This window comes from Micropterus dolomieu, linkage group LG07 (genome assembly GCF_021292245.1).
Source record: "Micropterus dolomieu isolate WLL.071019.BEF.003 ecotype Adirondacks linkage group LG07, ASM2129224v1, whole genome shotgun sequence".
Taxonomy (NCBI): domain Eukaryota; kingdom Metazoa; phylum Chordata; class Actinopteri; order Centrarchiformes; family Centrarchidae; genus Micropterus; species Micropterus dolomieu.
The window spans coordinates 24,932,032-24,955,634 of NC_060156.1; the positions used below are offsets into that span (position 1 = coordinate 24,932,032).

Consider the following 23,603-nt stretch of genomic DNA (forward strand, 5'->3'; position numbering starts at 1 on the left):
TTTTGTCTGAGTTCAGCTGGAGGAAATTATTTGACATCCATTTTTTAACTTCACAAAGGCAGTTGTTAAGTGAACTCAGCATTCCAGGGTCTGTGGATCTGACGGGCAAGTATATTTGTGTGTCATCAGCATAAATATGAAAAGAAATGCCATGTTCATGGATAAAATGTCCAAGGGGAAGCAGATACAAGGAAAACAAAATGGGTCCTAAGACCGACCCCTGAGGCACACCATTTTTAACTGGACAGAATGAGGAGACATAGTTGTTTACAGACACGCAAAACTTCTTATTTGACAGGTAGGATGAAAACCATTCTAGGGCAGTACCAGATATCCCCACCCAGTGCCTCAGTCTTCTAACATGATGTTGTGATCAATGGTGTCAAAAGCAGCGCTAAGGTCCAGGAGTACCAGGACTGAGCACATGCCATCATCAGCAGACATTAAAAGGTCATTGGTGACTTTAAGCAGGGCAGTCTCAGTGCTGTGGTACTTCCTGAAACTAGATTGAAACTTTTCAAATATTTTGTTATTTTCCAGTACAGTGAGCAGCTGTTTGGACACAATTCTTTCTAGAATCTTTGCAATAAAAGGCAGTTTGAAATTAGAAAATTGAAATTGGTCTCTTTAGGCCTACTTTGGAACCATAGACTGTATAAAAACTTGAAACTGACCTTTTTCTAATGTCACAATCATGGACACACTTTATGTTACAAGGAACAGAGAGGGAACTTCCCTCAGACTGTGGAAGTGACCAGTGGTCGGTGTGACAGCAACCAGACCACAGAATGGGCTACAACCCCTGCTGCTAATAAGTGGCACACATACGGTAGAATCATATTGGTTTCATGTTGGTACACTGCACAGCTTGATTTACAACAAGAATCTTATTAGGACTCTGCATCAGTTAATACACTCAAAGTTTTGGTGAATGTTTCCCACCTGCAACAGGATCGTAGTGACAGCATTTCTCCTAAACAGACTTTAACTTTAAACGTGTAGGAACATAATGTAGCACATCTAACGTTAACTAACGTATATGTGTCAAAGAAAGGACAAGGAGCCTCGTGGAGTTGCATAACACAAGACTGGTGATGCAGTTAGCGTAAATAAATACATAACGTTAGTTTGATTATATTGGTTACGTTCTCTAGTTCAGCAGAAACAGGTCTGTTCATGCAGCCATAAAACATAAAACACAACACAATCGTGCAGACGGTTTACGAGCTAACGTTATCGTACGACCTGTGTGTCAGCCCATAGTTTCTTTACTGGTCAAACAGTGTTGGATGCCACCTATCGGAGTCGAATTTAGGATGAAACATTTTACTTACCGTTTGTGCTCGTGTGAGATAAGTTAAACGGTTTAACGTTAGTCAGTTAGCTAACTGCAAACGCAGCTAACGCGATGCTTTTGATATAAAGTTAGCTAGTTAAACAGAACACTCATAACATTAGCTATTGTTAAAGACTGTTTCATGTTATTTTGCCGTTGCATAGACTCCCATTATCAAAAAGTGTTTCTTTTAACATGCATATGGGAATAAATAGTAACGTTACTGTTTACCCTCTTAACGGTAAAGCTATAAGATCAACAGTTTCCGGGGTCAAAAGTAAATCAACTGGGTGAGCAAAGCTCGTCTATGTCGAAGATGATCACTCTGTAATTACATTGGTGCCTCTTCTTCTGCTGCCTCCTTGTCTTCTTCTTCTTCTTCTTCTTTGTTACTTATAATGGCGGGTGGCAACCAACGTTAAGTTGCATTACGGCCACCTACTATGTTGGAGTGTAGACCAAAATATATTCCCATAAAAAAACAAAAAAAACCTCACTGCTCACTAAATTCTATTGATCAAACCAGTTTCTTTCAAATAATATCTTCCTATGTCAAATACATTTTTTAGACTCAATTCTTCCAGTCAAGTCCAAGTCTTCTTCTAAATGTCAGTTTGCCTTCGACCACAGCATTATTGCCACTGTTACGCTTTGTTAATGGCCTCTCAGATCAATGAGTTTAAAGCAGCTACGATACTAAAAAACTTCTGACCACAAAAAACTTGACATCGCCATTAACGATAATGCAAAAATACTCCATAACAAGTAAAAGTCTAATATGATTAATAATAATAATAGGAAAGAAGAAAAACAAAGTTAGTTTAGGGGTTTTTCTCAAATCAAAGTGAAGAAGTGTCTTTTGTGGAATTGAAATGGGACAAATGCCAAGTTTTCTCTTAAATGTAGACGGGTTGTTACCAGACAGCCACGTCAACCACATAAGTGTGACATCATATCTAACGTAACACAAAGGAACACGAGAACACAATGGAGGACATCAAAAGTTTTGGGTTCTTTCTTCTCATTGATTGTCGTTGGAACAGATACACACGACACTGTGACACATTCGGACCGTTTGGAAAATGCATTTTGAAACATCAAACAAAATAGCGAGAATATAACTTCCCACAACATTTCCAAAATTAAATAAAAATTATTTGCGTTGAGTGTTTATAGCTCCGTCACAATCAATGGGATATTTAAAACATATTTGTGTGTTTAGCCCTTTGCTGTTTAACAAGACAGGTGAAAAATTCGTATGGACTCAATGGGCGCCATCTTTGGGTTCAGTATCCAGAATGCATAATACATCCATGGTCCTTTGTTGCACAAGAAGTGATGATTCTGTTGACCAATCAATGTACAGTGTTTTGTCCTGATGTGAGCTCGTTCTACCACTGTGGAGCCAGAAAAGAATAATACTGAAAGGATTCAATCACAGGGATTTGATAGGATTTGCTGACATTAAGAGAAACAGAATAATGCCAGCCATGTCCTATATTTTCTGATGTCATAGTAAATTCCAATATGTTGAAGGTGTTTCTCCCATTATCCCTGCAGATCTCTACCTTCTATTTACCACCACTACTGTAACAACTGCGCATCCAAGTAATTGTTCAAACACAGCAGCTATGCCCTCAGTGGTATATTAGATATGCTATTAAAATAAAGTTTTCTGAGGTGTGAGCTGTTTGCTTACAGAAGCATCCCATGAGGCAAACACACAGTAGCAGTTGGGTCATAGTAATCAGTAATTAGCTTTATGAAGCCTGGCTGTAGCCGGCCCTGTTCCCTGAGGCTCGTTCACCAGTGTAGAGGTGGCACATTGGGGATGTCACAGTAGAGGAGCTAATGACACTCATTACAGTAAGCTTGCATCACCTCTGAGCTTGTGTGTGTAATGGGTAAACTACATCACCTCGTTGTGTCAGCAGATGTGGAAAAGTCACAAGCCGTCACAGTCCTGTTGACACAGTAATCCCCCCACAGACAAGCCATCAGTCAAAGACTTGACTTGACATTTGTTCCAATTGAGCTGCATGTTATTTTGTCAATGCATGTAATGATTATTCAACCTCTTCTAAATCCAGTGGTATATGGTCTGAAGTTTACAAATGTTTTTATGCTTTGAAGGTATTTGTTTTCCATAGTTAGTTTCTAATGGCTTATTATATATATTTAGTTCATTGATCATACTTTATTTAGATGTGTTAGTTTGTTTGCAACTTAATATTCCAGTTTATTTGTTGGTGTATTAATAAGGTTTGGAGGTGTTCTTTTTTTATCCTTTACACTAGCCAGGCCACCTGTATGTTGCGTGAAGGCTATTTAGTCCAGTGGCATACATACATTTTGTGGACGCAAAAAGAAGCGGGGCTTATACAGCTGCGAGTGCACTTTACGACACAACTTAAAACTTTTGTCTTCTATAGAAATAAAGACAACAGAAAGCAAATGGTGTCTTTGACAAAGGGACAATGAAGAAGGTATTTTCCCTCTAGCAACAGGTGAGGAGTGTGTAGATGCTCGTCTCCCATCACTGAATGTGTTCCATTTGATTTGATCATCTTCCAAGATCAGTGAACCATTTCATCAAACAAAAACTATCATGATCTCAAATGGAGGTTAAAGGTCAGGGGTTGTGGTTAGCTTTAGTTGGATTTAAACCCAGTAGCTGTAATAAAGTGAAATAAGAGTAGATCCACGGTCTGGAGATACCCTGAGTTTTCTCCAGACCTCCGGCCTCCAATGTGAGACCCCTTTTAAAGGCCAACTGACGCTCCAACAGCGCCATCTGTCTGCAGGGAGGACAGAAGAAGAGAGAAACTCAGAGAGAGAGCAACTGTCTCCTCCAACACAAATGTAAATCAGAGGCAATGCAAAACATAATGTAAAAGTATTGCAACAGAAAACAAGATGCTTTTGAAACATCTTAATCAAAAAGGATATATAACAAGAATCCTTTGTCTTACCACCAGAATCCAGAGCAGCTTTTCGCTAAAGCTGTGAGACTCCTTTATTCATTAGCACTCTATAGCACTGTATTTCTTTGCCCTATAATTATTATTCACCAAACTACTGGTTATAAATTTTGTATATGAATTTTGTTTTTCTAAAGCTCATAAAGGGAACTACAATGTAATCCTGTTATTGGACCCTGTGTTGTAATAATATGATCGACCTTGTTTACAGAGACAGAACACAAATGTATATACCTGGCGAGCAGCTCTGCCTGCAGCCTGGCCTCCTCTGCAGCCTGCGAGGCAGCCTCCTGTTCTATCCTGTTACGCTCCTCCTCTTTGTTCCTCCTGTCCTCCTCCTCCTGCTCCTTCCTACGGAGGTACTCTATCCTCTCACTCTCATCCATCTCCTGTAGCTTCTTGTTCTCCTCCTCCTGCCTCCTCTCCTCTTCCAGCCGCAGACGCTCTAGTTCAGCTGGAGGGGGACAAAACGTGATTTCCAGGAAATTTAAAAAAAACTATAAGCTAACTGGATATTTAGTTGCTGCAGGTTTCATTTTTTTAATTGTTGTAGTGAGGGTGTAGTAAATTATATTTTGGTAAAATGACATTTATTTATTTGAGTCTAAACATACTTTATTGGGCCTCAAAGTAGTTGTGTTATCTCCTTTCCTCTCCCCTCTTCCTCTGATCCTACTCTCCTCCCTTGTTTTCATCTTTTTCTTCTTTGCTCCTACTGCCCTCTCTTTTTTCCTCCTCCTCTCACTCTCACCTTTCCTCCTCAGTTCCTCCTCCTCTCTCATCCTCTGGAATCGCTCCATCTGCCGCTTCCTCTCCTCCTGACGCTTCCTCTCTTTCTCTCTTTGCGCCTGTTCCCGTCTTGCTCTCTCCTGCTCCTCTTCCTCGCGCTTCCTCTTCTCCTCCTCCGCCGCCAGTCTCTTCAAACTGGTTATGGAGAAGAGTATTTTGTTTGATAGCTTTTCGAATACTATAAGCAGGATCCAGTTGCTAAATTTTTGTTTTGCTGCAAATAAGGTTAAAGTTTTAGTTACAGTTTTTTAACTGCTTTCACACAAAATCTTTACACGATTTTTGAAACCTCTCAATCAAAGAGCAAAACCACACACCAAATCTCCAAAACCATTAGCTATTTCTCAGCCTTTCTCTCAGTTTTCAACCGCATTAGACACTTTTTTCAAAACACTACACACAATCCTCTAACAGGAAGTGGCTTGTCTCATATTAACTTCATGTAAACTTTGGTCTGCAGATTTTGTTTCAATGTAATGTGCTTAACTGTGGACATTACATTAAATAACATTGGAAGCTCATTAGGAAGGTATCTCTTAATGAACAGTAGGAATGTTCATATGGGTAGACTTGAAAATTTTCAAACCCATCCTTAAAGCAGTTCATCTTTATCACGTTAAAGTAAAAGACCTGAGCTCCTCAGCTCTCTTCCTCCTCTCCTCCTCCAGCTCGCTTTTCATCCTCTCCTCCGTCTGCTGCTTCTCTTGCTGCTTCCTCTCCTCTTCCTCTCTCTCCTTCCTCTTCCTCTCCACCTCCTGCCTCCGCCTCTCTGCTCGTTGGGCCAGATGCAGAGCTGCAGCCTCCTTCTCCTGACTTTTTCTGGGCCTGGAGGACTAAAACACACACACGCACACACAGTCCAAATATGCACAATGACCTATTATTATTTAAAGCAGATGCGTCTTTGTTTTTTTTAACATGCTTTGTGATGGCACGAACAATACATTATTGAATATATTGAGTGGAAGAAGAACTATAGTAAATAACCATGTAATAATTAGATAGATTATTTTGTTAAACTATCATTAAGACAGCATTAGAATGATTACAAATATGTTAGTCAAACACATATATATTCTGTGTGCGTCATTCCTACCAACCTCTGGCTTTACTGAGTTCAGCATCAGCTGTTCCTCTGTTACCCTCACAGTTGAACATGACGACAGGCGGCCATGTGATGAAGCGAGTCCCATGGCGCTGACTGGCAGCGCCTCCTCGATGGAAGAGAAAGCAGAATTCCTGGAGCTCCTCTGACTGAGCTGGGATGCAGCGGCAGTGGACCTGTGTGAGCTCACTGATCGGCTGCTGCTGTGTTTGTCAGCATTTGTGGAACGGTCTGTGTCTATGTCTTCCTCTGAATTTGTTTTGGTTTTGTAATTGTGTCGTTGTGTTGCAGAAGGCTTTTTGGTTGACTTTTGATGAGACTCCTCTCCCATTTCCTGGTTGATCTCCACCTTCTCTTTCTCTAAGGGGTTGTCATGGTTTTCTATGGGAAAAGAAAAGCAAAGGAAAATGAAAGATAAATGACAACATTTTAATATAGCTCACTACCTTACTAAATCTAAAAACTAAAACAAAAAATTTCAAAATTATTCCAGATGTCATCCTTTCACCTACAAATCTCCAGATCAGGGTTCACTGGGAATAAAATGTCTTTCCACTGATTCCACTGGCAGTATTAAATGCTACACATTTTTCAATACATTTTTCAATACATGTTGTAAATGATCTGATGCCAAAATTATAGATACAACTTTGTCTTTAAAGTTGCTTTGTGTCATTACCTCTTTTCACTTTCAAGATTAACTTTGATGCCTCTTATGCCCTTTCAGACACAAGGTTCAGCATATTTGCGCTGCACTGGTAGCGTTTGCGCTGCAGTAGTGAATATTTGTGTAGGGATGAGCAAATATATTAAAGCCCCCTTGTTGGAACCTGCAGGTGGAAGATGGGGTGATGAGGGGACTGAAAGAAAAGCAGCAATACTGATGCAGGGCAGCAGTGGTATGACAGAGCAGAGGGAGAGACGGGGAATTTTGCAGTTTCAATAGGCTGACAAATTGAGAGAGTGTGTTTTCTAGATGCGTAATGTGAGGCAACATGAGTATTCAGTGTAGCTCAAGTTGATTGCCTGAACTAGCTTGCAGGTGTCACACCACACAAATGTCCTCGCATAACATGCAATGAGTCATGTTTTAGTTCTGCCTGAACAATTGAAATGTCTTACCAACAATTAACTCTTTGTGTTTCAGCCTTCCTCTCCTCTTCCTCCCAGCAGACTCTTCCTTCTGCCTCGCCACTTCGCCTCGCTCTTCACTCTCCTCATTCATCTTCACTTCTCCTCTCTCTCCTTCCCTGACTGTCATCTTCTTTTTCTGAAAGACAGTAAAGTAATTGTTAACCTGCTTTATTTAAAACATTTACTTATACTTTATAAACATGTTCATATGGATTTTATGTTTTTTTGTGCTCATCTTTGACAAAAGTTGAGGATGTTATTAGAAACTTCAATAATCCAATTATGCTGTGCATGTTAAGCTGTATTCAAACTGATTAGAAGCAGCGGCCACAGCTACCTCACTGCATTAAAAAATACAAAACCAGCCAGTATAAAGTCAATCTGTCAATTAATACTCACCATAGATGGAAGAGCAGAATGGTCCTGAGTCTTTGCTGCTTCTCTGTTGGTCCTCTCCTCTTGCTGGCTTCTGATTGATTGAGCATCACCTCCTGTCTTTTGTCTCTGCCATCTTCCTTCCTTCCTCGTCCTCAATGTCTTCTGTCCATCCGATTCTGCACTTTTACCTGTTTTCATATCCTTTTTCCTGAATAAAAGGAGGATATGGGTGTGTGAGCGTGTGCAGCTTTTTACTCAGTGTGTAAAAGGGCACACAATCTAAAGTGTCTGTAATGTTTTAATCTATAAGACTCGAGTATTCCTATGTCACCGTGTGGTTGTTGCAGCTTCCTCAGCGTCCTTCCTCTTAGTAATCCTCTTCCTGTTGTCCTCTGCTGTTGCTTCATTTGGGTTGACGTTCTGCTGGCTGCATGATACATCATCTTTAAACTGCAGCATCTCAAATGTGAATGTTATGCTCAACATGTTTATTTCAAAGAAGATTGATCCACATTAGAGAGGCATCATCACTGTCCGCAATCTGGAGATGAAAGTTGCGGTAAACAACGTGGCACAATAGCATCTATAAGTACCAGCAAAATGGAAATTATAAACTTCATTGCCCAGAAATCCTGCACAATGACATTAATAAAACAACCTTTATCCTGCAAAGACAACAGGAAAGATGTAATATTGTACAAGAGTCCAGCCTCTTGTTTGTCTGCTGGATAGGACACTCAAAGTAGTCAAACAGGGGTCACCATAGAGCCAATGAAACTTTAGTCACCATGCAGCTTTTGAGGGTTGTGACAGGAATGTGGGCAAATTTTCACTCACAGAGAAAGCTCCTTTTGAAACGGCTGATCTTCTGCATTGCCAGTAAAAGTATTTAGTAACATTTAAATAAAAGAATAGCACTTCTTTTTTCAGGAAAATGGACTGAAGCATCTAGGTTCAAGATTTTTGGCAACTCAGTGCAGCTAAACAGACAAAAATTAAATGACTGTCTTTGGTGCAAAAGAAGAAAGCCTCAACGCTCACCTTGATTCTTGATCTTTGAAACCATAAATGATAAGAAATCTTTGTATAATCACCAACAAACACAAATCCATTACTTACATGTTTTAAGTCATCTGCTACTGAGGAATATCTTGAAAAATCCTTGTTGTCTGCAGCTTACAATTATAAGTTTAAAGTGAATTACACCAACCCTGGCTGGTTTGATCCAGACAAATGGTTAGTCTGTCCTATACTGCCCAGCTCTTCCTCCTCATCCTCCTCCTCTGCCTCAGTATTGCCTCCTCTTGGCTCCTCCTTCCCTACCCGCTCCCTCAGTGGAGGCATCCTAACATTGTTTTTAGCATCCGTTTTTGGTGCCTTCCATGTTTCCGCTGCTACCTCAGCACTCCTTGTTTTCTTCTTGGTCACAGCCACTGAAACAACAAACAAAACGTTTTCATAAAATGTATTCAAATTCAAATTAATCAAATAAGCTGAGCTAAGCAGAGATTTACCTGCGTCTGTGTGGCTGCTGGGTGAGCATGCATTACCCGCTATTGATCTGTTAAGATCTAAAAGCTGCTTGGGGAACAGAATTAAAAAATAAATCAAATAGTGACAAATATTGTATAGATTAGACACAGAGGATGCTCAATGTCTGAATGCTAAAATCAAATTCTTGTGTTTGTTTTGCTCGGCTCTACTATCAGATTGGACCGGAAAGCAAGCACAATCTGCAAGCTAATGATTATAACCACAGTGATGAAACTGGCAAATTGTGATCAGAATAAATCAGCATGATAGCAAAGCTATAAAAGACCCAAGTTAAAATGAACAGTGCTAAGATATAGTGCCAAATTGTCAACATGGCATGGTGGATTTGTATGCATTTATACCAAGCATTAAAACAATACAGTACATCAATTTCTTGTTTACTAAAACTAAAGAGTACATTATCAACATTCGGTTATCATCAATGAAAACCCTGTATCTCCAAATTTGGAGAGTTTGAAATTTTTAAGGGTTGAGAAAATTCTCAAAGAGAAAAAAAAAATTGTATAAAACCAGAAGTGCATTGTTTGTATGTTTAATACAAGACTAGTGTAAAAAATTGACCATATGGAGATACATAGTTTTAAACGATGATATACTTTACAGTAACATTTCCTTCTGACATGCTCAAGGTAATTTTGTAACTGTAATATGACACCCTTTTTAAAAAAAATAGTTACTAGCTTCGTTGGTAAATGAGTTTCATTGTTGCTTTGTTACTTCTATCAAAGAAAAGCCAACGGATTTTAATGAAACATTTGGATCAACGCGTGACCTTCTGTTGACTGAAACACACAATGCAAACACTTGAAGGGCCATTTAACCTTAAAAAGGTCAGTGAAAAAATAACAGTTCACCTTGTGTGTGGACTGATGGTGCAGGATGTCACCCACAGGAGCATGCAGGATGTCACTCACAGGAGCATGCAGGATGTCACCCACAGGAGCATCTGTGTTCAGCTCCATCCCTTTCCCTGCACACATATACAGTGAACAGGCAATGGTTTTAGCAAGAAACAAACGTCATTCTAACTAAAGAATTTTCTAAAGTAAAGTTCTTTCTTTTTTGGGGGGGGCTCAGAGTAGTTTTAGTAGCATCTAAACAACTGATATTGTAATGCTCTTATATTTTTTAATAATTCTATTTTTTAATAACTTTTTTAATTCAGACTGACATATGGAGACATACACCCACACATGCGCACATCCACACACACAGTCTTGTTTCCGTTACTTCAGGTGACATGTCCTTGAGAGTTACTCTAACGCTAACCACTACTTCCCTAATCCCAACCCTAACCCTAATTGATTAAAGGAGTGTGTATGTGAAAAATTATTCATGCATCTGTGTGTCTCTGCATACCGCACCGCCCTTCCAACTCCGTGTGTGTGTGCTCAGGTTGCAGCACAATGACCCAGGGTAACTTCTCCCCTTCTGCAGACAAAACCTGTAGAGCTGAGAGGCAGAAATAGTGCATTTTTTGATAATTACTGCAAGCTTTTAGCTTGCTCTAATGCAGTATTCAAACATTAGTAGCAATCTATAAATCTCTCCTCCTCTTGAAGATGGAAGTTTACACATCAAGGCTCATTTATCTTACCTTGCTGTGTGTCACCATCACCCTGAGATGGGTACTGGCTGTTGTCGTACAGCGACACTTGAATGATTTCCCCATCAGGACCCAGGATCAGGCTGCCAACAGATTTGCCGTTCTGCAAATCTGACAATCCACAACAGATGAATGAACATCAGCATTTCTAACCCAGTGACTTAATGTAATTATATTTATGTCAAAAATGAGATGAACTGGTCAGTGAAGCTAAGTAACTTTATATGCATAGGTACATTTTAAACATTAACTTCAGGGAAAGACAAAGTTCATGTCCGTTTTGCAAAAAGCTGCTGTAATAACTCACTTCCGTGATTTAGTTTAGGCTGAAAAGTTTCCTTCCCACTGACCATAATTTTCTGGATTCTCTGGTCTTACTAAAGACCTCAAAAATGGCAGGAATTGGAAAAGCCAAAGTCTAGACTCCCAAGTTATCCTGAACTCCATTGGTAACAACACAATTTCAGATTATCCACTGAGTTCACTGGATGTCATTTTAACATTTTCAAAAGTTTGGTTACCATCTATGAATGATGTGTTTTGTATAAAAAATAAAAATAAAGTTACAGAGCAGTTACAGGAATTTACTAAATGTAATGTGATGTAGAAAGGTGGAAACACACTGGAGAGACAACAGCTGGACAGGGAGGGAATGACAGGTTTGGAAAGTTTCATAAAACTTCAGGGACCTGCAGGGAGAATAAAAGTAAGAGGCTGATAGTATGAGTGTTCCAAGTCAGAATATATTCAACAGTGGTTTAACCCCCTCACACCTGTCAGCTCCAGAGGCAGAACGCCCCTAACCACGCCTCTGTTAGCGTCGCTGGATTCACAGGGATTCTGTAAGAAGGCCAAAGAGCTCTGCTTGCCGGGGCCTTTCCGTCCTGCAACACAACCCATCACTCCTACTGGAGCAGGAGGCTCTGAAGGAGAGCGCACAGCATAACAGAAGATAGTGTGATGAACACAAAGAACATGATGAACCTTTGCAGAATATATTCTCCAACTGGAGTGCATCGCTTGGGATGTAGCTCAGTGGAAGAGTTCTTGGTTTACATTCAGTACAGCTTATGTCACACTGTGAAAAGATAGAGGCAGACTAAGTTTTGATTTTCACCATTGAGTCGAAAAACAAACCAAACAATCAATAGTGTCACGTTGCTGTTGAGCTGTTTTATAGACATTTACATCTGCAGGCACGATTCAGTTCAGTTCAGAAAAGTCAGGGATCTGTTATTGATCTATCAGACTGAATTTATCATATTATATCTTAATGCCAGCTTGTAAACTTTATGTAAGTGTGTTTGTGCTGTACCTTCTCGTGGCTGCAGCAGAATCCCTTTTTCAGAGGGTAGCCTTCCTCCCCCTTCTCCTCCTCCCTGACCTACAGTCTCTTTTTTCAAGTTATGTCTCTCTGCTTTTTCGTCTCCTCTTCTTTGCTTCTCACTTGTCTGTTCTGAAAGACAGAGAGAGAAGAGTCACAACATAACACCAGATCTGTACATCGGCAAGTATTTTAAGCTTTCATTTAAATACAGGAAATAGAGGAATGTTTTACAAACTGTGTTCTTGAGGTTGCCAGTTGCACTAGTTCCTTGTAAGTTCAATCTTAGACTAGTTATAATGTAAGTGGAGCTTTTCACTTCACTAAATACATTGAGTCACACTCCACTAACTAGTTCTTACAGAGATTTTAGATTAGTTGTTATATTTCAGTCATTAACTGCCATTTGTAACTATTGCGTAACTACACTCCAGTAGCTAGGATAACTGACTAAACTAATCATAGTTTTCTTATATATGACCCAATTAGGATGAATAGTAAAATATGGAAAACATAATCTCACATGACACTTGATGGTGTTTAAAGACATAAACTCGGAATATTTTAAATTTCATTTCACAACACATAAAACAATATACTTAGAATTGAAATTTAGAAATGAAGAATGAATTGAAAAAAAGTATGCCAATAACGTTACACTAAATCACCACAGCGTGTCTTTTTAGGTTAGCATAATGTCTACTGCATGAGTGTCTGAAACAAACACATTTAACCATATAGAAATAAAACAAAATCAACAGTTACAAAGGATTTAATATATTGTTTCCCCTCCAAAACTAGCAACCAACTTACACATTACTAAAGACTTTGCTAGCTAGGATTGTTGGATATTTGTAAGATTTCATGATGCAAACTTTATTTGTAAATCACTAGCATGAAACTAGCAAGTATTCAAGAACTGGAGGTTCTTGAAAAAGAGGAAGGACTTTACACACAAACTTACTTACATACTTAGTAATTGATTTACCAGTAGGGGGTGCAAACTAATCCTAGGCTGTGCACAAAATACTCTCTTGTTTACTCATTTCTTACTCATTACTCCCAATATAACAGACACTCACTAGTTTATTCAGTAATGAACAGTAAATTAGGATTTCAGATACTTACTTAGGTCATTATTTTGCGTCATGCAGCTGTTGAATCCCACAACTGTAATTTTGGATGGCACTATGTATTGGATCCATTTTCACACTCGAATATTCAAATATAAAAATGGTGGACAATAAAGTATCAAGAGAAAACTATGAAAATTACACAGGTTGTAAAACACTGGAATTTTCCTATAATTTAAAGTGATAAATTCAAAATGTCATAAAGTTCCTCTTGACGTTAGAGCTCTGATTATAGCTTCCTTCTTACAGTAACTAAGTTCATGAAGTTTGCAGTTTAAGGATTTGTTGACAAGATGACAAATATAGACTATTACCGGCATTATCCTTTAACCAACATGCCTTTGTGACATGAAAAACGCATACATATCTATCTGCTGAGTCAGTGTATAACTGCACTTCCTCTATGTGTGTCTTTGTTACCTTCCTTCCCAGGAAACAGCAGAGGGAGAAACAGCGCCTGCTGATGGAGTAACCCAACTTCTGGGTCAGACCGTCTGGGAGCAGCAGTGTTACTCTCTGCAATGGGAGGTAGGCGCTGTTCATTGTGTTCATCACTGACGGAGGCCTCCCATCTCAGCTGAAACATTCAACAGAGGCATGTGTGCTATTTATAAGTTTTACTCTCAGATAGTGTAATGCCACAATTAGGATTTCAGTCAGTATAAAATAAATTTTAATTATTTAAAATGTCCTGGAAATAAGAACATGCACATGTGTCTTTACATATTTCTATTTGTGCAGTCTAAAAAAAGTACTCTGTTATGTAAAACAATATGTAAAACTAAAAATGTGCATTTCAGTGAAGAAAGTATACTTGCAGATCAATATCACTAAAAGCTGTAAATTTTTATCCTTCTTTTTGACATAAAACACATTCATTTAAATTATCCATTAGATGCACATATTATGCCTCTATCTAGAGCTCTGATAAGAAACACCTTGTGGTGCAAAAGTGCAATTATTTGTTGTCAATAGCTCAATATTTGCAATATTATAAGTAAGGAAATATAAATAAAGGATTTCAAAAAGAACTCAAGCAGATAAAAAACAGAACGATTGGTGGAAAATACATGTTTTTTTCAGTTGCTAAAGAGGTGAACACTGAACTACTGGGAATTAAGGGTAAAACAATAAACTGTCTTACCCGATGTTTCTTCTCCCAGCAGTGTTTATGAGAGACTGATTCTGTCAGAGGAGGAAGGAGGCCTGTGTGTGGGCAAAGGCAATCATCATGGTTATCAAAATATACTGTAAAGGGGTTGTACAATCGAAACAATTGGTTTTATTACTTTTTATTGATACTACTACTACTGCTGCTACTACTACTACAATATCAGACGATACCTGTAGTATTTGTTTCAGGCTCTGTATTTGACTGCTGTTCTCTTCCACATAATTTGACTAGAGAGAATGCAGTTTTTAATTAATATACTAAAGAGGAAAGTGAGTACATAGAAGATAGATTGCATTTTGGGACATAATAATAATAATAATCCTTATTTGTAGAGCACTTTTCAAAAACAAGTTACAAAGTGCTTTAACAAGTGTAAAGAATAATACAAAAAAACAAGATAAGAGCATGAAAAATTAATATAAAATTAGTAAAATACAATAAAATAAAAGGGATAAAATAAAGTCAAATAAGATCGGGAAAGGCTCTCCTATAAAACTATGTTTTAAGAAGGGACTTAAAAGAGTTCACTGACTCAGCCGACCTGATTTCCTCGGGCAGGCTGTTCCAGAGCCTCGGGGCCCTGACAGCAAACGCTCTGTTCCCTTTAGTTTTCAGTCGAGACTCTGGAACAGACAACAGACCTCTGCCCGAGGATCTCAAGGTACGTGCTGGTGCATGTGGGACTAAAAGGTCAGAAATATAACAAGGCGAGAGGCCATGAAGAGCTTTAAAAGTGATCAATAGAATTTTAAAGTCAATTCTAAAACATACTGGGAGCCAGTGTAATGAAGCTAAAATAGGGGTGATGACTGTTTTGTCTGACTTCAGCTGGAGGAAATTATTTGACATCCATTTTTTAACTTCACAAAGGCAGTTGTTAAGTGAACTCAGCATTCCAGGGTCTGTGGATCTGACGGGCAAGTATATTTGTGTGTCATCAGCATAAATATGAAAAGAAATACCATGTTTATGGATAATATGTCCAAGGGGAAGCAGATACAAGGAAAACAAAATGGGTCCTAAGACCGACCCCTGAGGCACACCATATTTAACTGGACAGAATGAGGAGACATAGTTGTTTACAGACACGCAAAACTTCCTATTTGACATGTAGGATGAAAACCATTCTAGAGCAGTACCAGAGATCCCCACCCAGTGCCTCAGTCTGTCTAACATGATGTTGTGATCAATGGTTTCATCTAGTTGACATATTTATTTCATATTTACAGCGATTTACAACTTTAACTTAGGATAATTTCTATTATGATAGACTATATACAGTATATATATATATAAAACACACACACACACACACACCTTTCCTCCCATGTCTCTTCCCACTTGTCGATCTTTCATAGCTGCCTTTGTCACCGGTTGTTCCACTGTCTTCATTGGAACAGCCTTGATCATGTGACGTGTCACTGATGCAGTTCAAGTTTGGACAATGGAGATCCCCTCCCAGACTGTGGTGTTTTTTTTCAGTGCACTGTGAACTTTCGGTATGCTGCAGACTCATGGCTAAGTAAGTCTGTAGTTGGTAGGAAAGACATTTGGCCACTGAATGACATATCAAAAATTACAAATAAATGCACATACATTTCCAAAGATAAAGGAGATGTCTTTAGATGTAACTTTAGTTATTAACATATCACCTGAGGTTCTTCTGGTTCTTCAGGAGTCATTGCTACATAGTGTACCCAGGGCTGAGGCTCCATCTGTGGAGTTGGAGTCCTGGAGGAACTGGGTATCTGGAGGAACAGATCCAGTCTGACTTTCTTCCTGCTGCCCTGCTCCTCCTCTTTATCTGCAGAGAAGCATTTTAGGATCTAACCATAATGGGTTGTTTTCAGTTCTTTACCTCACAGAAGTTTTGGTAGATTTTCATAGATTTATGCTAATTAATGAATGATTAAGGGTTGTTTTTACATCAAATTTGTAAAACATGTTTCAAGCTCACAACAGTACATTATAAAGGAGTGGAAGGGTCAGGGTTCCCAATGTTCCAACTTAACTATGGAAGCCCATGCAAATTTTGTTCCGTCATTTTTAATGTTGCGGATTCCATCATTGTTTCTTTTTTAGATTTTGAATCAAATTGGTTTTTACCTTCAGCTTGATAGTCCAGTTGTTCAGTGGTTCTCTCAGTAGGAAGCCACTGGGGGTTCAACTGTACAAGAAACTCTGGCCTGGGCTGCTCTTGTGTGGTGCGGATGGGCAGAGGACTGGGACAATGAAGGTCTGGAGCAAGAGGGAGATGAAGAGAAGGAACAAGGGGTGGACCGAGTCTGGAGGAGGTGAACTGGACAGAAGAGAAACATTAGACTGAGATTGAATCAATTTCTGGCCACAAGAGGGCAGAAGAACTCCAACATCTCTGTTTTTTATTGCCATAAAATTGTTACAGTTAACAGGTTAACAAACAAGTGTCTATTTCCACATACACTAGACACATGACTACATAATCACCCCATTAAAGAACAAAGTTATGGTGCTACATTGCTAGCAAAAGGACAAAGGACTCACAAGTAAAAGTTAAGCAAAAGGTGATCCAACTACTTCTCCGTGGTAGAAAAAGTTTAACTTGTTTACTGAAAACAGCTGCCTACAGCTGCTGGAAAGAGGATTCATGAGAACACGAAGACCGAACTAAACATTAAATGTGCAGAACAGAGGTAAAACTAAAAAAGCACTGTACTTGTAGTACCCAAAAGATGGGTAATAATTGTCAGTACAGACAACACGTAAACAGATTTTATACCCAAAGAACTTTTCCCGGTCCACCTACTTGATTGTTGCTGTAGCTCAAAATGGCTGCCGTTAGCTCCTTCAGAGTGCTCAGCTGCTGTTCCACTTGTTGAGTGTACTGCCGAACCACCCGCTGCTTCCTGTCTTTGGTCTCTGAGTGACAACTGGTTTCCATAGTAGCCAAGTCCTGGAGTCAGAAGAAGAAAAGTCAACCTGAAAATAGAATTACTGGTTTCTGTACCGAGAGGCAGTTGTGTCTGTCTTATTATCTGTGGCTGGCCAAATGTCCCTTGTTACATTAAGCCTGACACACACACACACACACACACACACACACAGATACAGTACCTGGGAGTACAGTAGAAGTGGCCCCCTACGAGTACTGTAAGTCTTTGGAAGGGTTGACTCGGCCTCCGCAAGCAGATGGCCGCTGTTGGACAGTCGCAGGAGAAAGTCCTGGGACTTCCAGATGTAGTAATCCTATTGGGAGATTGATGGATTATATTGATTATATCATGAATGGAATGCTTGATTGATTAATGACTGGAATGTTTGATTCATTGATGTATGAACTGATTTATTAATTGATTGATGGATTAACTGGTTTGTAGATATACTGTAAATGTGAGAAGGTTAAATACAGATACATTCCATAACACAGACAGTAAACCAGCAACAAACAATCTGACCAATTATGCAACTTAAGTGTATTTATCTAATAAAGCATTAGAATTGGTACTATTACAGCCTTTATGAGTGTGTGAGTACCTCCGGTGTGAAGCAGACATCCAGTCGTCCATCATGGCCCCCTGTGTTTCCATTGGAAGAGACAAATCGACCACACCCCCGACTCAGCAGGGATAGAGATAAATCTTTCATGATGTCATTTCTAGGGGTGAGAATCACAATATTATCCCGATACTTATGTCACAATGCGATATTATTATTATATAATATATAATATATATTATTATTATTGCGATTTTACACATATTGCGATGTATTGGAATGTATTACTTTTTTCCAGCTTTAAATTGTGTCCCCAAAGGAAAACTCTTTTTCTAGTGGCCTGAAAAAGCAATTGATTTTATTATTTTAGTGCCAAAAAAGTAAAATTCTCATGTACAATTTATATAATAAAAGATCGATACTTGGCGGCCATGTATCAATACAGTATTGCCACAGAAAATATCGCAATACTATGCGTATCGATTTTCCCCCCACCCCTAGTCATTTCATCCTGGAGGACATCCCAGTCAAGGAGGGCAAAGCTTAATTAGATTCCAAGGTAAGCAAGATAACAATTATTTTTCTTTCCCCCTGTGTCTGTGTTAGGTTTGATATGCAGGTGAATTTATAACTCTTAAGTGCATGATGTGAATGTAAGTGTGAATTAGGCTATTTTGTTGGGGGGCCAGGCGAAAACTGTAAATCTTTCACTTCTATTACTTCTATGTGTGTTAAAACTGGGAGTGAATGACAACCTGTCCAGTTGTATTATGTTTCTCACCTTCTCTATCCCTGTGCAGGTATCGGATCCAGGCCCTTGGACCACAAGGGTATAGAAAGCAGATGGCTGAGATGGCTGAATATTGGACATAAGAATGAGGAAGATGCATGTATGCTGATCATTACTAAGAATAAACTTCCAGAAGATATTTAATTATGTTTCAAGGAACATAGAAAGTTTGCTAGTCCTCCAATTGTGGAATATCCCTTCCCCTTGCATCTGTACAATGTATCCAGATACATTGTCGATTAAAGGTTCTGCTCAGAACCATTCTCTATTTCCAAAGCGAAGACTACAGTTAATACTAAAGAGGATTTTACTATCAGGACCCACAGAATTTAATTTACTAGCTTTGGTGCTTGTAATAATTTCCCATTCATTTCTTTGACAATGATGTTTACCTGTCATGTTATTTAGGTTTTTGTTTTAAAGGTGACCTATTATGCTTTTCCATATTTTATCAAATCTACGATGTTACAATGTCAAATAATGAGGTTAACGTATTTAAAAGAAATCCCTGTGAGCCAAAACCACAGATATCCCACTATTTTGAATGCTCCGGTATCAACAGTTCTATCTACTCTCTGCACAGTTTTGTAATCTTAACACGTTTGGAATCTCTGCACGTTTTGTAGTCTAAGTAAGTGTAATCTAAATAAAACAAAACAACATTTCACATTGTTACTCTTGATGTATACTCTTGTTATCCATAAAAAAGTCAGTAGATAACCTTGAACAATTTCCCAAATATAACAACCAGCAGTATTTTCCCACTTAAGTCACATATTCAGACATCTCCAAATATAATACACAGGGTTACAGTTGTATAAATTTACTTTGACTATGATAAGAAATAAACTTTCATGAGGCACTGCATGCAAATTATAGAAATTGATAGAAAACAGGGAAGCTACTGTCACAAATGCCAGTATTTAAAGTCACAGAAGCAACAACTCTATATTTAGTTTATCAGCTCCTTGTCACATCTCTTTGATATATGTCAATGTTTTATAGCAGAAATAAGCATTTAAAGAGAAAACACCGAACGTACCTGCTGTCTCCCTTACAAAGACCGGCCTCTGTGTGTGTGTGTGTGTGTGTGCGTGCATGTGTGTGTTGAATCCCTGTTGCTAGGTTGTCTAGAGTCGGTACCCTTTGTTTCTGTTGCCGTGGCTGCGGTGACATACATGGGAACACACACACACACACACACACACACACACACACACACACACACACACACACACACACACACACACACACACAAAAGACTTCTTAAATGTTGGTCAGCTTGTCTCCAGCCCAGGTTACACGATCCACACTGACACCAGGGCATTGTTAAAGACGTGATAAGTTGTAGCTGATTGCTCTTTGGTTGCGGGCAGAATGTGTACTTGAGACCCCAGTGCATGGAACTTTACTGCTGTAACATGTTGCATTATGAGAGTAGCAGAAATAAGGAATTAATAAGGGATGGTTACACACTAACAGAAATTATAAAACAATATTTAAAATTATTTACTCAAGTTTGATGGCTTGCAGTTTAGTTACATAATTAAACTGTTTTCCAGTGTGTTCTCCAACTGTCTTGGCCGATTATAAAGTCTGTAGATTCCTATTTTCTTCCTTTCTTTCTTAGAGTAATATTTGACAGCAAAATTTTATTTTATGGAAAATTCCTTCCTTTCTTTCTTTGGATGCCCATTACACCCAGCATAAGTATTGATTATTCTTCCTTGGGTCCATTTAATTGTATGTTCATAATAAAACATTGACTTTTAAATAACTTTAAGTGTTTTAAATAACACTAAGCATTTTAGTGTATGCATGTGTTTGTGGCTGTGACATTAGTTGATGTCTGTGCCACTGTTTGCATGACAAAAACAATTTGACCGGCACAGAATCGGATATGTGAGACTGATCGGCTTGGTCATGCTGAAAACCAGCCAATTCCTGTCACGTCCAATAGATCGGTGCATCTCTAACTGGTAGTGTCTAGTTACTTGAAAAAACAAAATGGTTCTGTTCCCTCTGACCATAGCAATTACTGACCAATTTGTAGGTGTCCCTTTCTATCAAAAATCCTAGAGAAAATGGTTCAGTTGGAAGTCTTGATCAGTAATAATACACTGAAAAAAATTATAAACGCAAAACTTTTGTTTTTGCCTCCATTCATCAAGCGCTGAACTCAAAGATCTAAGACTTTCTCTATGTACACAAAGGCCTATTTCTCTCAAATATTGTTCACAAATCTGTCAAAATCTGTGTCAGTGAGCGCTCTTCCTTTGCTGAGATAATCCATCCACCTCACAGATGTGGCATATCAAGATGCTGATCAGACTGCATGGGTATTGCACAGGTGTGCCTTAGGGTGGCCATAATAAAAGGCCAAATTTTAAATTTCCATCAACAGCAGCACAGCACAGAGACTGCCTTTGTAAGAGTTATCAATTATATATTGGTAAAGGCTCAGGTTCATATTCTTTGCTGGTTGAGAACAAGGGTTGGTATTTCTAGGACTCCTCTCCGAGGGTTCTCTTCATCCTTCTCAAACAGAACATTTGTTGTCTTTTGATGGCTTTACCTCCTCAACCATGATCTACTGTGTGAATGGGGTGCCACAGAGATCCATTCTATGACTCTCATTCTTTATTTACTCCCTTAGGGCCCTATTTTCAAACATGATATGTCATTTTATTTCTAAACAGAAATTACTTATCCTGCAAACGATCTCAATTAGCTAAGTTATCTTCCCTGCATAATAGGGCTGCGGAAAGGACTGAATGGCAGAAAATGTTCTTCATTGTCATTCTCCACTAATTCACCAGATGCACTCAGACTTTCCATCCTTTCCCCGTCACCTGACTGCCTCACCCAACTACGCACCTGTTCTCACTTCCCTTATCTGCTCTGCAGTTACCTGGGGCGAGTTCAGCACCGGAGTGACCAAAACCCAAACGACAATGTTTTCCTTACCATAACCAAGTACTTTTAGTACCTAAACACAACCAAGTACTTTTGGTGCCTAAACCTAACCAAACTGCAGTCGCTTCACATTGTCAACAAAGCCTCTGGCGCTTAACTTCCCATTGGGGTCACAGGATCTGATAGATCACGCATTTTGGTGTCACATTTTGGTGCTGTGTACGCAAGCGCATTGCATTCTCTTGCCTTTCTAACACCGTTGTGTTTACAAACTTGTGGCAGCTGATTGGGTAACACCTAAGACATGCCCACCAAACGGGAGAAAGACACCCGTTGCAGAACGTTGTGCAATGTTGCAAGGAAACATGTCATTCAATCAGAAAAGTTGCAAACCGGTGCAAAACGATTTGAGATTGAACTCGTCCCTGGCCTCCGCTCACTCTCTCACCCGTTTCCACTTTTCCTTATCAGCCCTGCAGATACTTAACTGGACCATTCCCATTTGCTCCTTGCTAGATTGTTAAGTTAAGTTAGTATGTGCCACATGTCTTTCTCTCACCTCTGTGTCCTGTTCATCCATACCTGCCTGTTTTGGACTGATTCTTGCCTGCTCCTTGATTAAATTGTTTGCCCTTGTGGACTACCTGAGTCTTGTACCTTGTGTTCCTGTTATCATTGCACCAACCTTGACATCCTGAGCACATTTATGGCCCAGTTCTACCTGCTCTTGGCACTCTCGCTCAACATGTTTTACCTAATACTAAGACCCTGTTTAAATAATATAATTTTTATCTGTTTTTTTTAATGTGTTACATTTAATTATTTAAAATTGTATTATTTGGTAAGGTGTTTTTTTAAGGGAAAGTTATTATTGCTATTATTATTATTAATAAATCTTATTAAATTACTTTTACATTTGACCACATTTTGTTACTTATACACTAACTATGTTCATCAGCATCTAATGCGGAGAGGAGTGCATAATCATTAGTTAAGGACTCAGAGCTCAAAGTTCAAGATCTCCGCTTGACTTGAAACTGGCCTGTCTTGACTTTGGAACCTGAGTTGCGACCATGGTACTAACAGTGTAGGAGCATTGTGCATTTAACTAGTCTTGCTCATTGGTGTAGCCTGATGAAGACAGACCAAATTATGCATACACACAAAAACACAAACTACTTTTATGTCTTCTAGATGTGACTGATATAAAGTTTCAACCACAGATGATTTTCCTCAGGTAAAAGTGAAGAAGTCAACAAACCTGTATTTAATAGACAATAAATTATGACACATCACAGAATTATCTCCTAATTTAATGTGTCTGCCAAATCAGAATTTAAAATAGGAAACAATGAGAAAACTGCATATTTGACCTGTCATTTCATCAAAAATAAATACGTGTGTATGTGTTTGCTTCTTTACCTTTACCTGAGGAAGACCATCAGTAGCTGAAACAATTCCAGTCACATCAAAATCAAAGTTCTTAATTTACTGCTGCCTTTAGTTTTTTTTAGTAAATACTTTTGTACTCTTACTCATGTAGTTATTTTGATGACCACTTCTACTTGAGTACTTTATTTTGCTAAGTAACAGTACTTTTACTACCCATCTCTGCCTATTATATTACTGATTATTTGATCTGAGTAGGGTACCAATCCTTTCATCTTTTTCTAAAAATATGGTGAAGGAAGTAGCATGACTAAAAATATTACTTCCGTAAATGATTGCAACGTTAAAGTAGATTCAATTTCTGTAACATATACAGAGATACTGTATATATTCTAAGATGTAAAACGCAACTGCCAGCTTACATTGCTGACTATTTCACCAGGTTTATGTGACACACAGTCCATACAATAAATTAAAAGAAGCATGTTATTCATATACAGTGTCAATACACACGCTCTCT

General features: G+C 38.8%; 3 protein-coding genes across 10 annotated transcripts in view; all 3 read right to left on the minus strand.

Moving 5' to 3' along the window:
- The window catches only part of si:ch211-67e16.4, a 33,861-nt gene extending 32,061 nt beyond the window's left edge, over positions 1 to 1,800 (minus strand). For 3 of the 8 annotated variants that reach the window (XM_046054919.1, XM_046054920.1, XM_046054913.1), the window contains exon 1: positions 1,335 to 1,561. The gene's annotated coding sequence lies outside the window, so the exon portion shown is untranslated. The other 5 variants (XM_046054916.1, XM_046054917.1, XM_046054918.1 and 2 more) reach the window with 5 other exon arrangements.
- A 1,713-nt stretch (positions 1,801 to 3,513) lies between these two features.
- On the minus strand, positions 3,514 to 5,696 carry LOC123974125 (uncharacterized protein KIAA2012 homolog). Its single transcript, XM_046054565.1, has 4 exons — positions 5,693 to 5,696; positions 5,069 to 5,320; positions 4,552 to 4,771; positions 3,514 to 4,134 (listed from the first exon to the last, which is right to left on the minus strand). Exons 1-4 carry the CDS (start codon positions 5,694 to 5,696, stop codon positions 3,969 to 3,971), a joined length of 642 nt encoding a protein of 213 aa, XP_045910521.1. The 3' UTR covers positions 3,514 to 3,968.
- A 13-nt stretch (positions 5,697 to 5,709) lies between these two features.
- LOC123974126 (uncharacterized protein KIAA2012 homolog) lies at positions 5,710 to 18,930 on the minus strand. The gene is made up of 21 exons (XM_046054567.1): positions 18,770 to 18,930; positions 18,028 to 18,148; positions 17,608 to 17,739; positions 17,300 to 17,446; positions 16,621 to 16,813; positions 16,167 to 16,318; positions 15,832 to 16,042; positions 14,485 to 14,546; positions 13,761 to 13,917; positions 12,199 to 12,339; positions 11,657 to 11,806; positions 10,875 to 10,994; positions 10,637 to 10,729; positions 10,132 to 10,247; positions 9,238 to 9,301; positions 8,934 to 9,156; positions 8,055 to 8,150; positions 7,745 to 7,931; positions 7,334 to 7,481; positions 6,207 to 6,592; positions 5,710 to 5,939 (listed from the first exon to the last, which is right to left on the minus strand). The coding sequence occupies exons 2-21, from the start codon at positions 18,136 to 18,138 to the stop codon at positions 5,718 to 5,720; spliced, it is 3,111 nt and encodes a 1,036-aa protein (XP_045910523.1). The 5' UTR covers positions 18,139 to 18,148; positions 18,770 to 18,930; the 3' UTR covers positions 5,710 to 5,717.
- Positions 18,931 to 23,603: the final 4,673 nt, after the last annotated feature.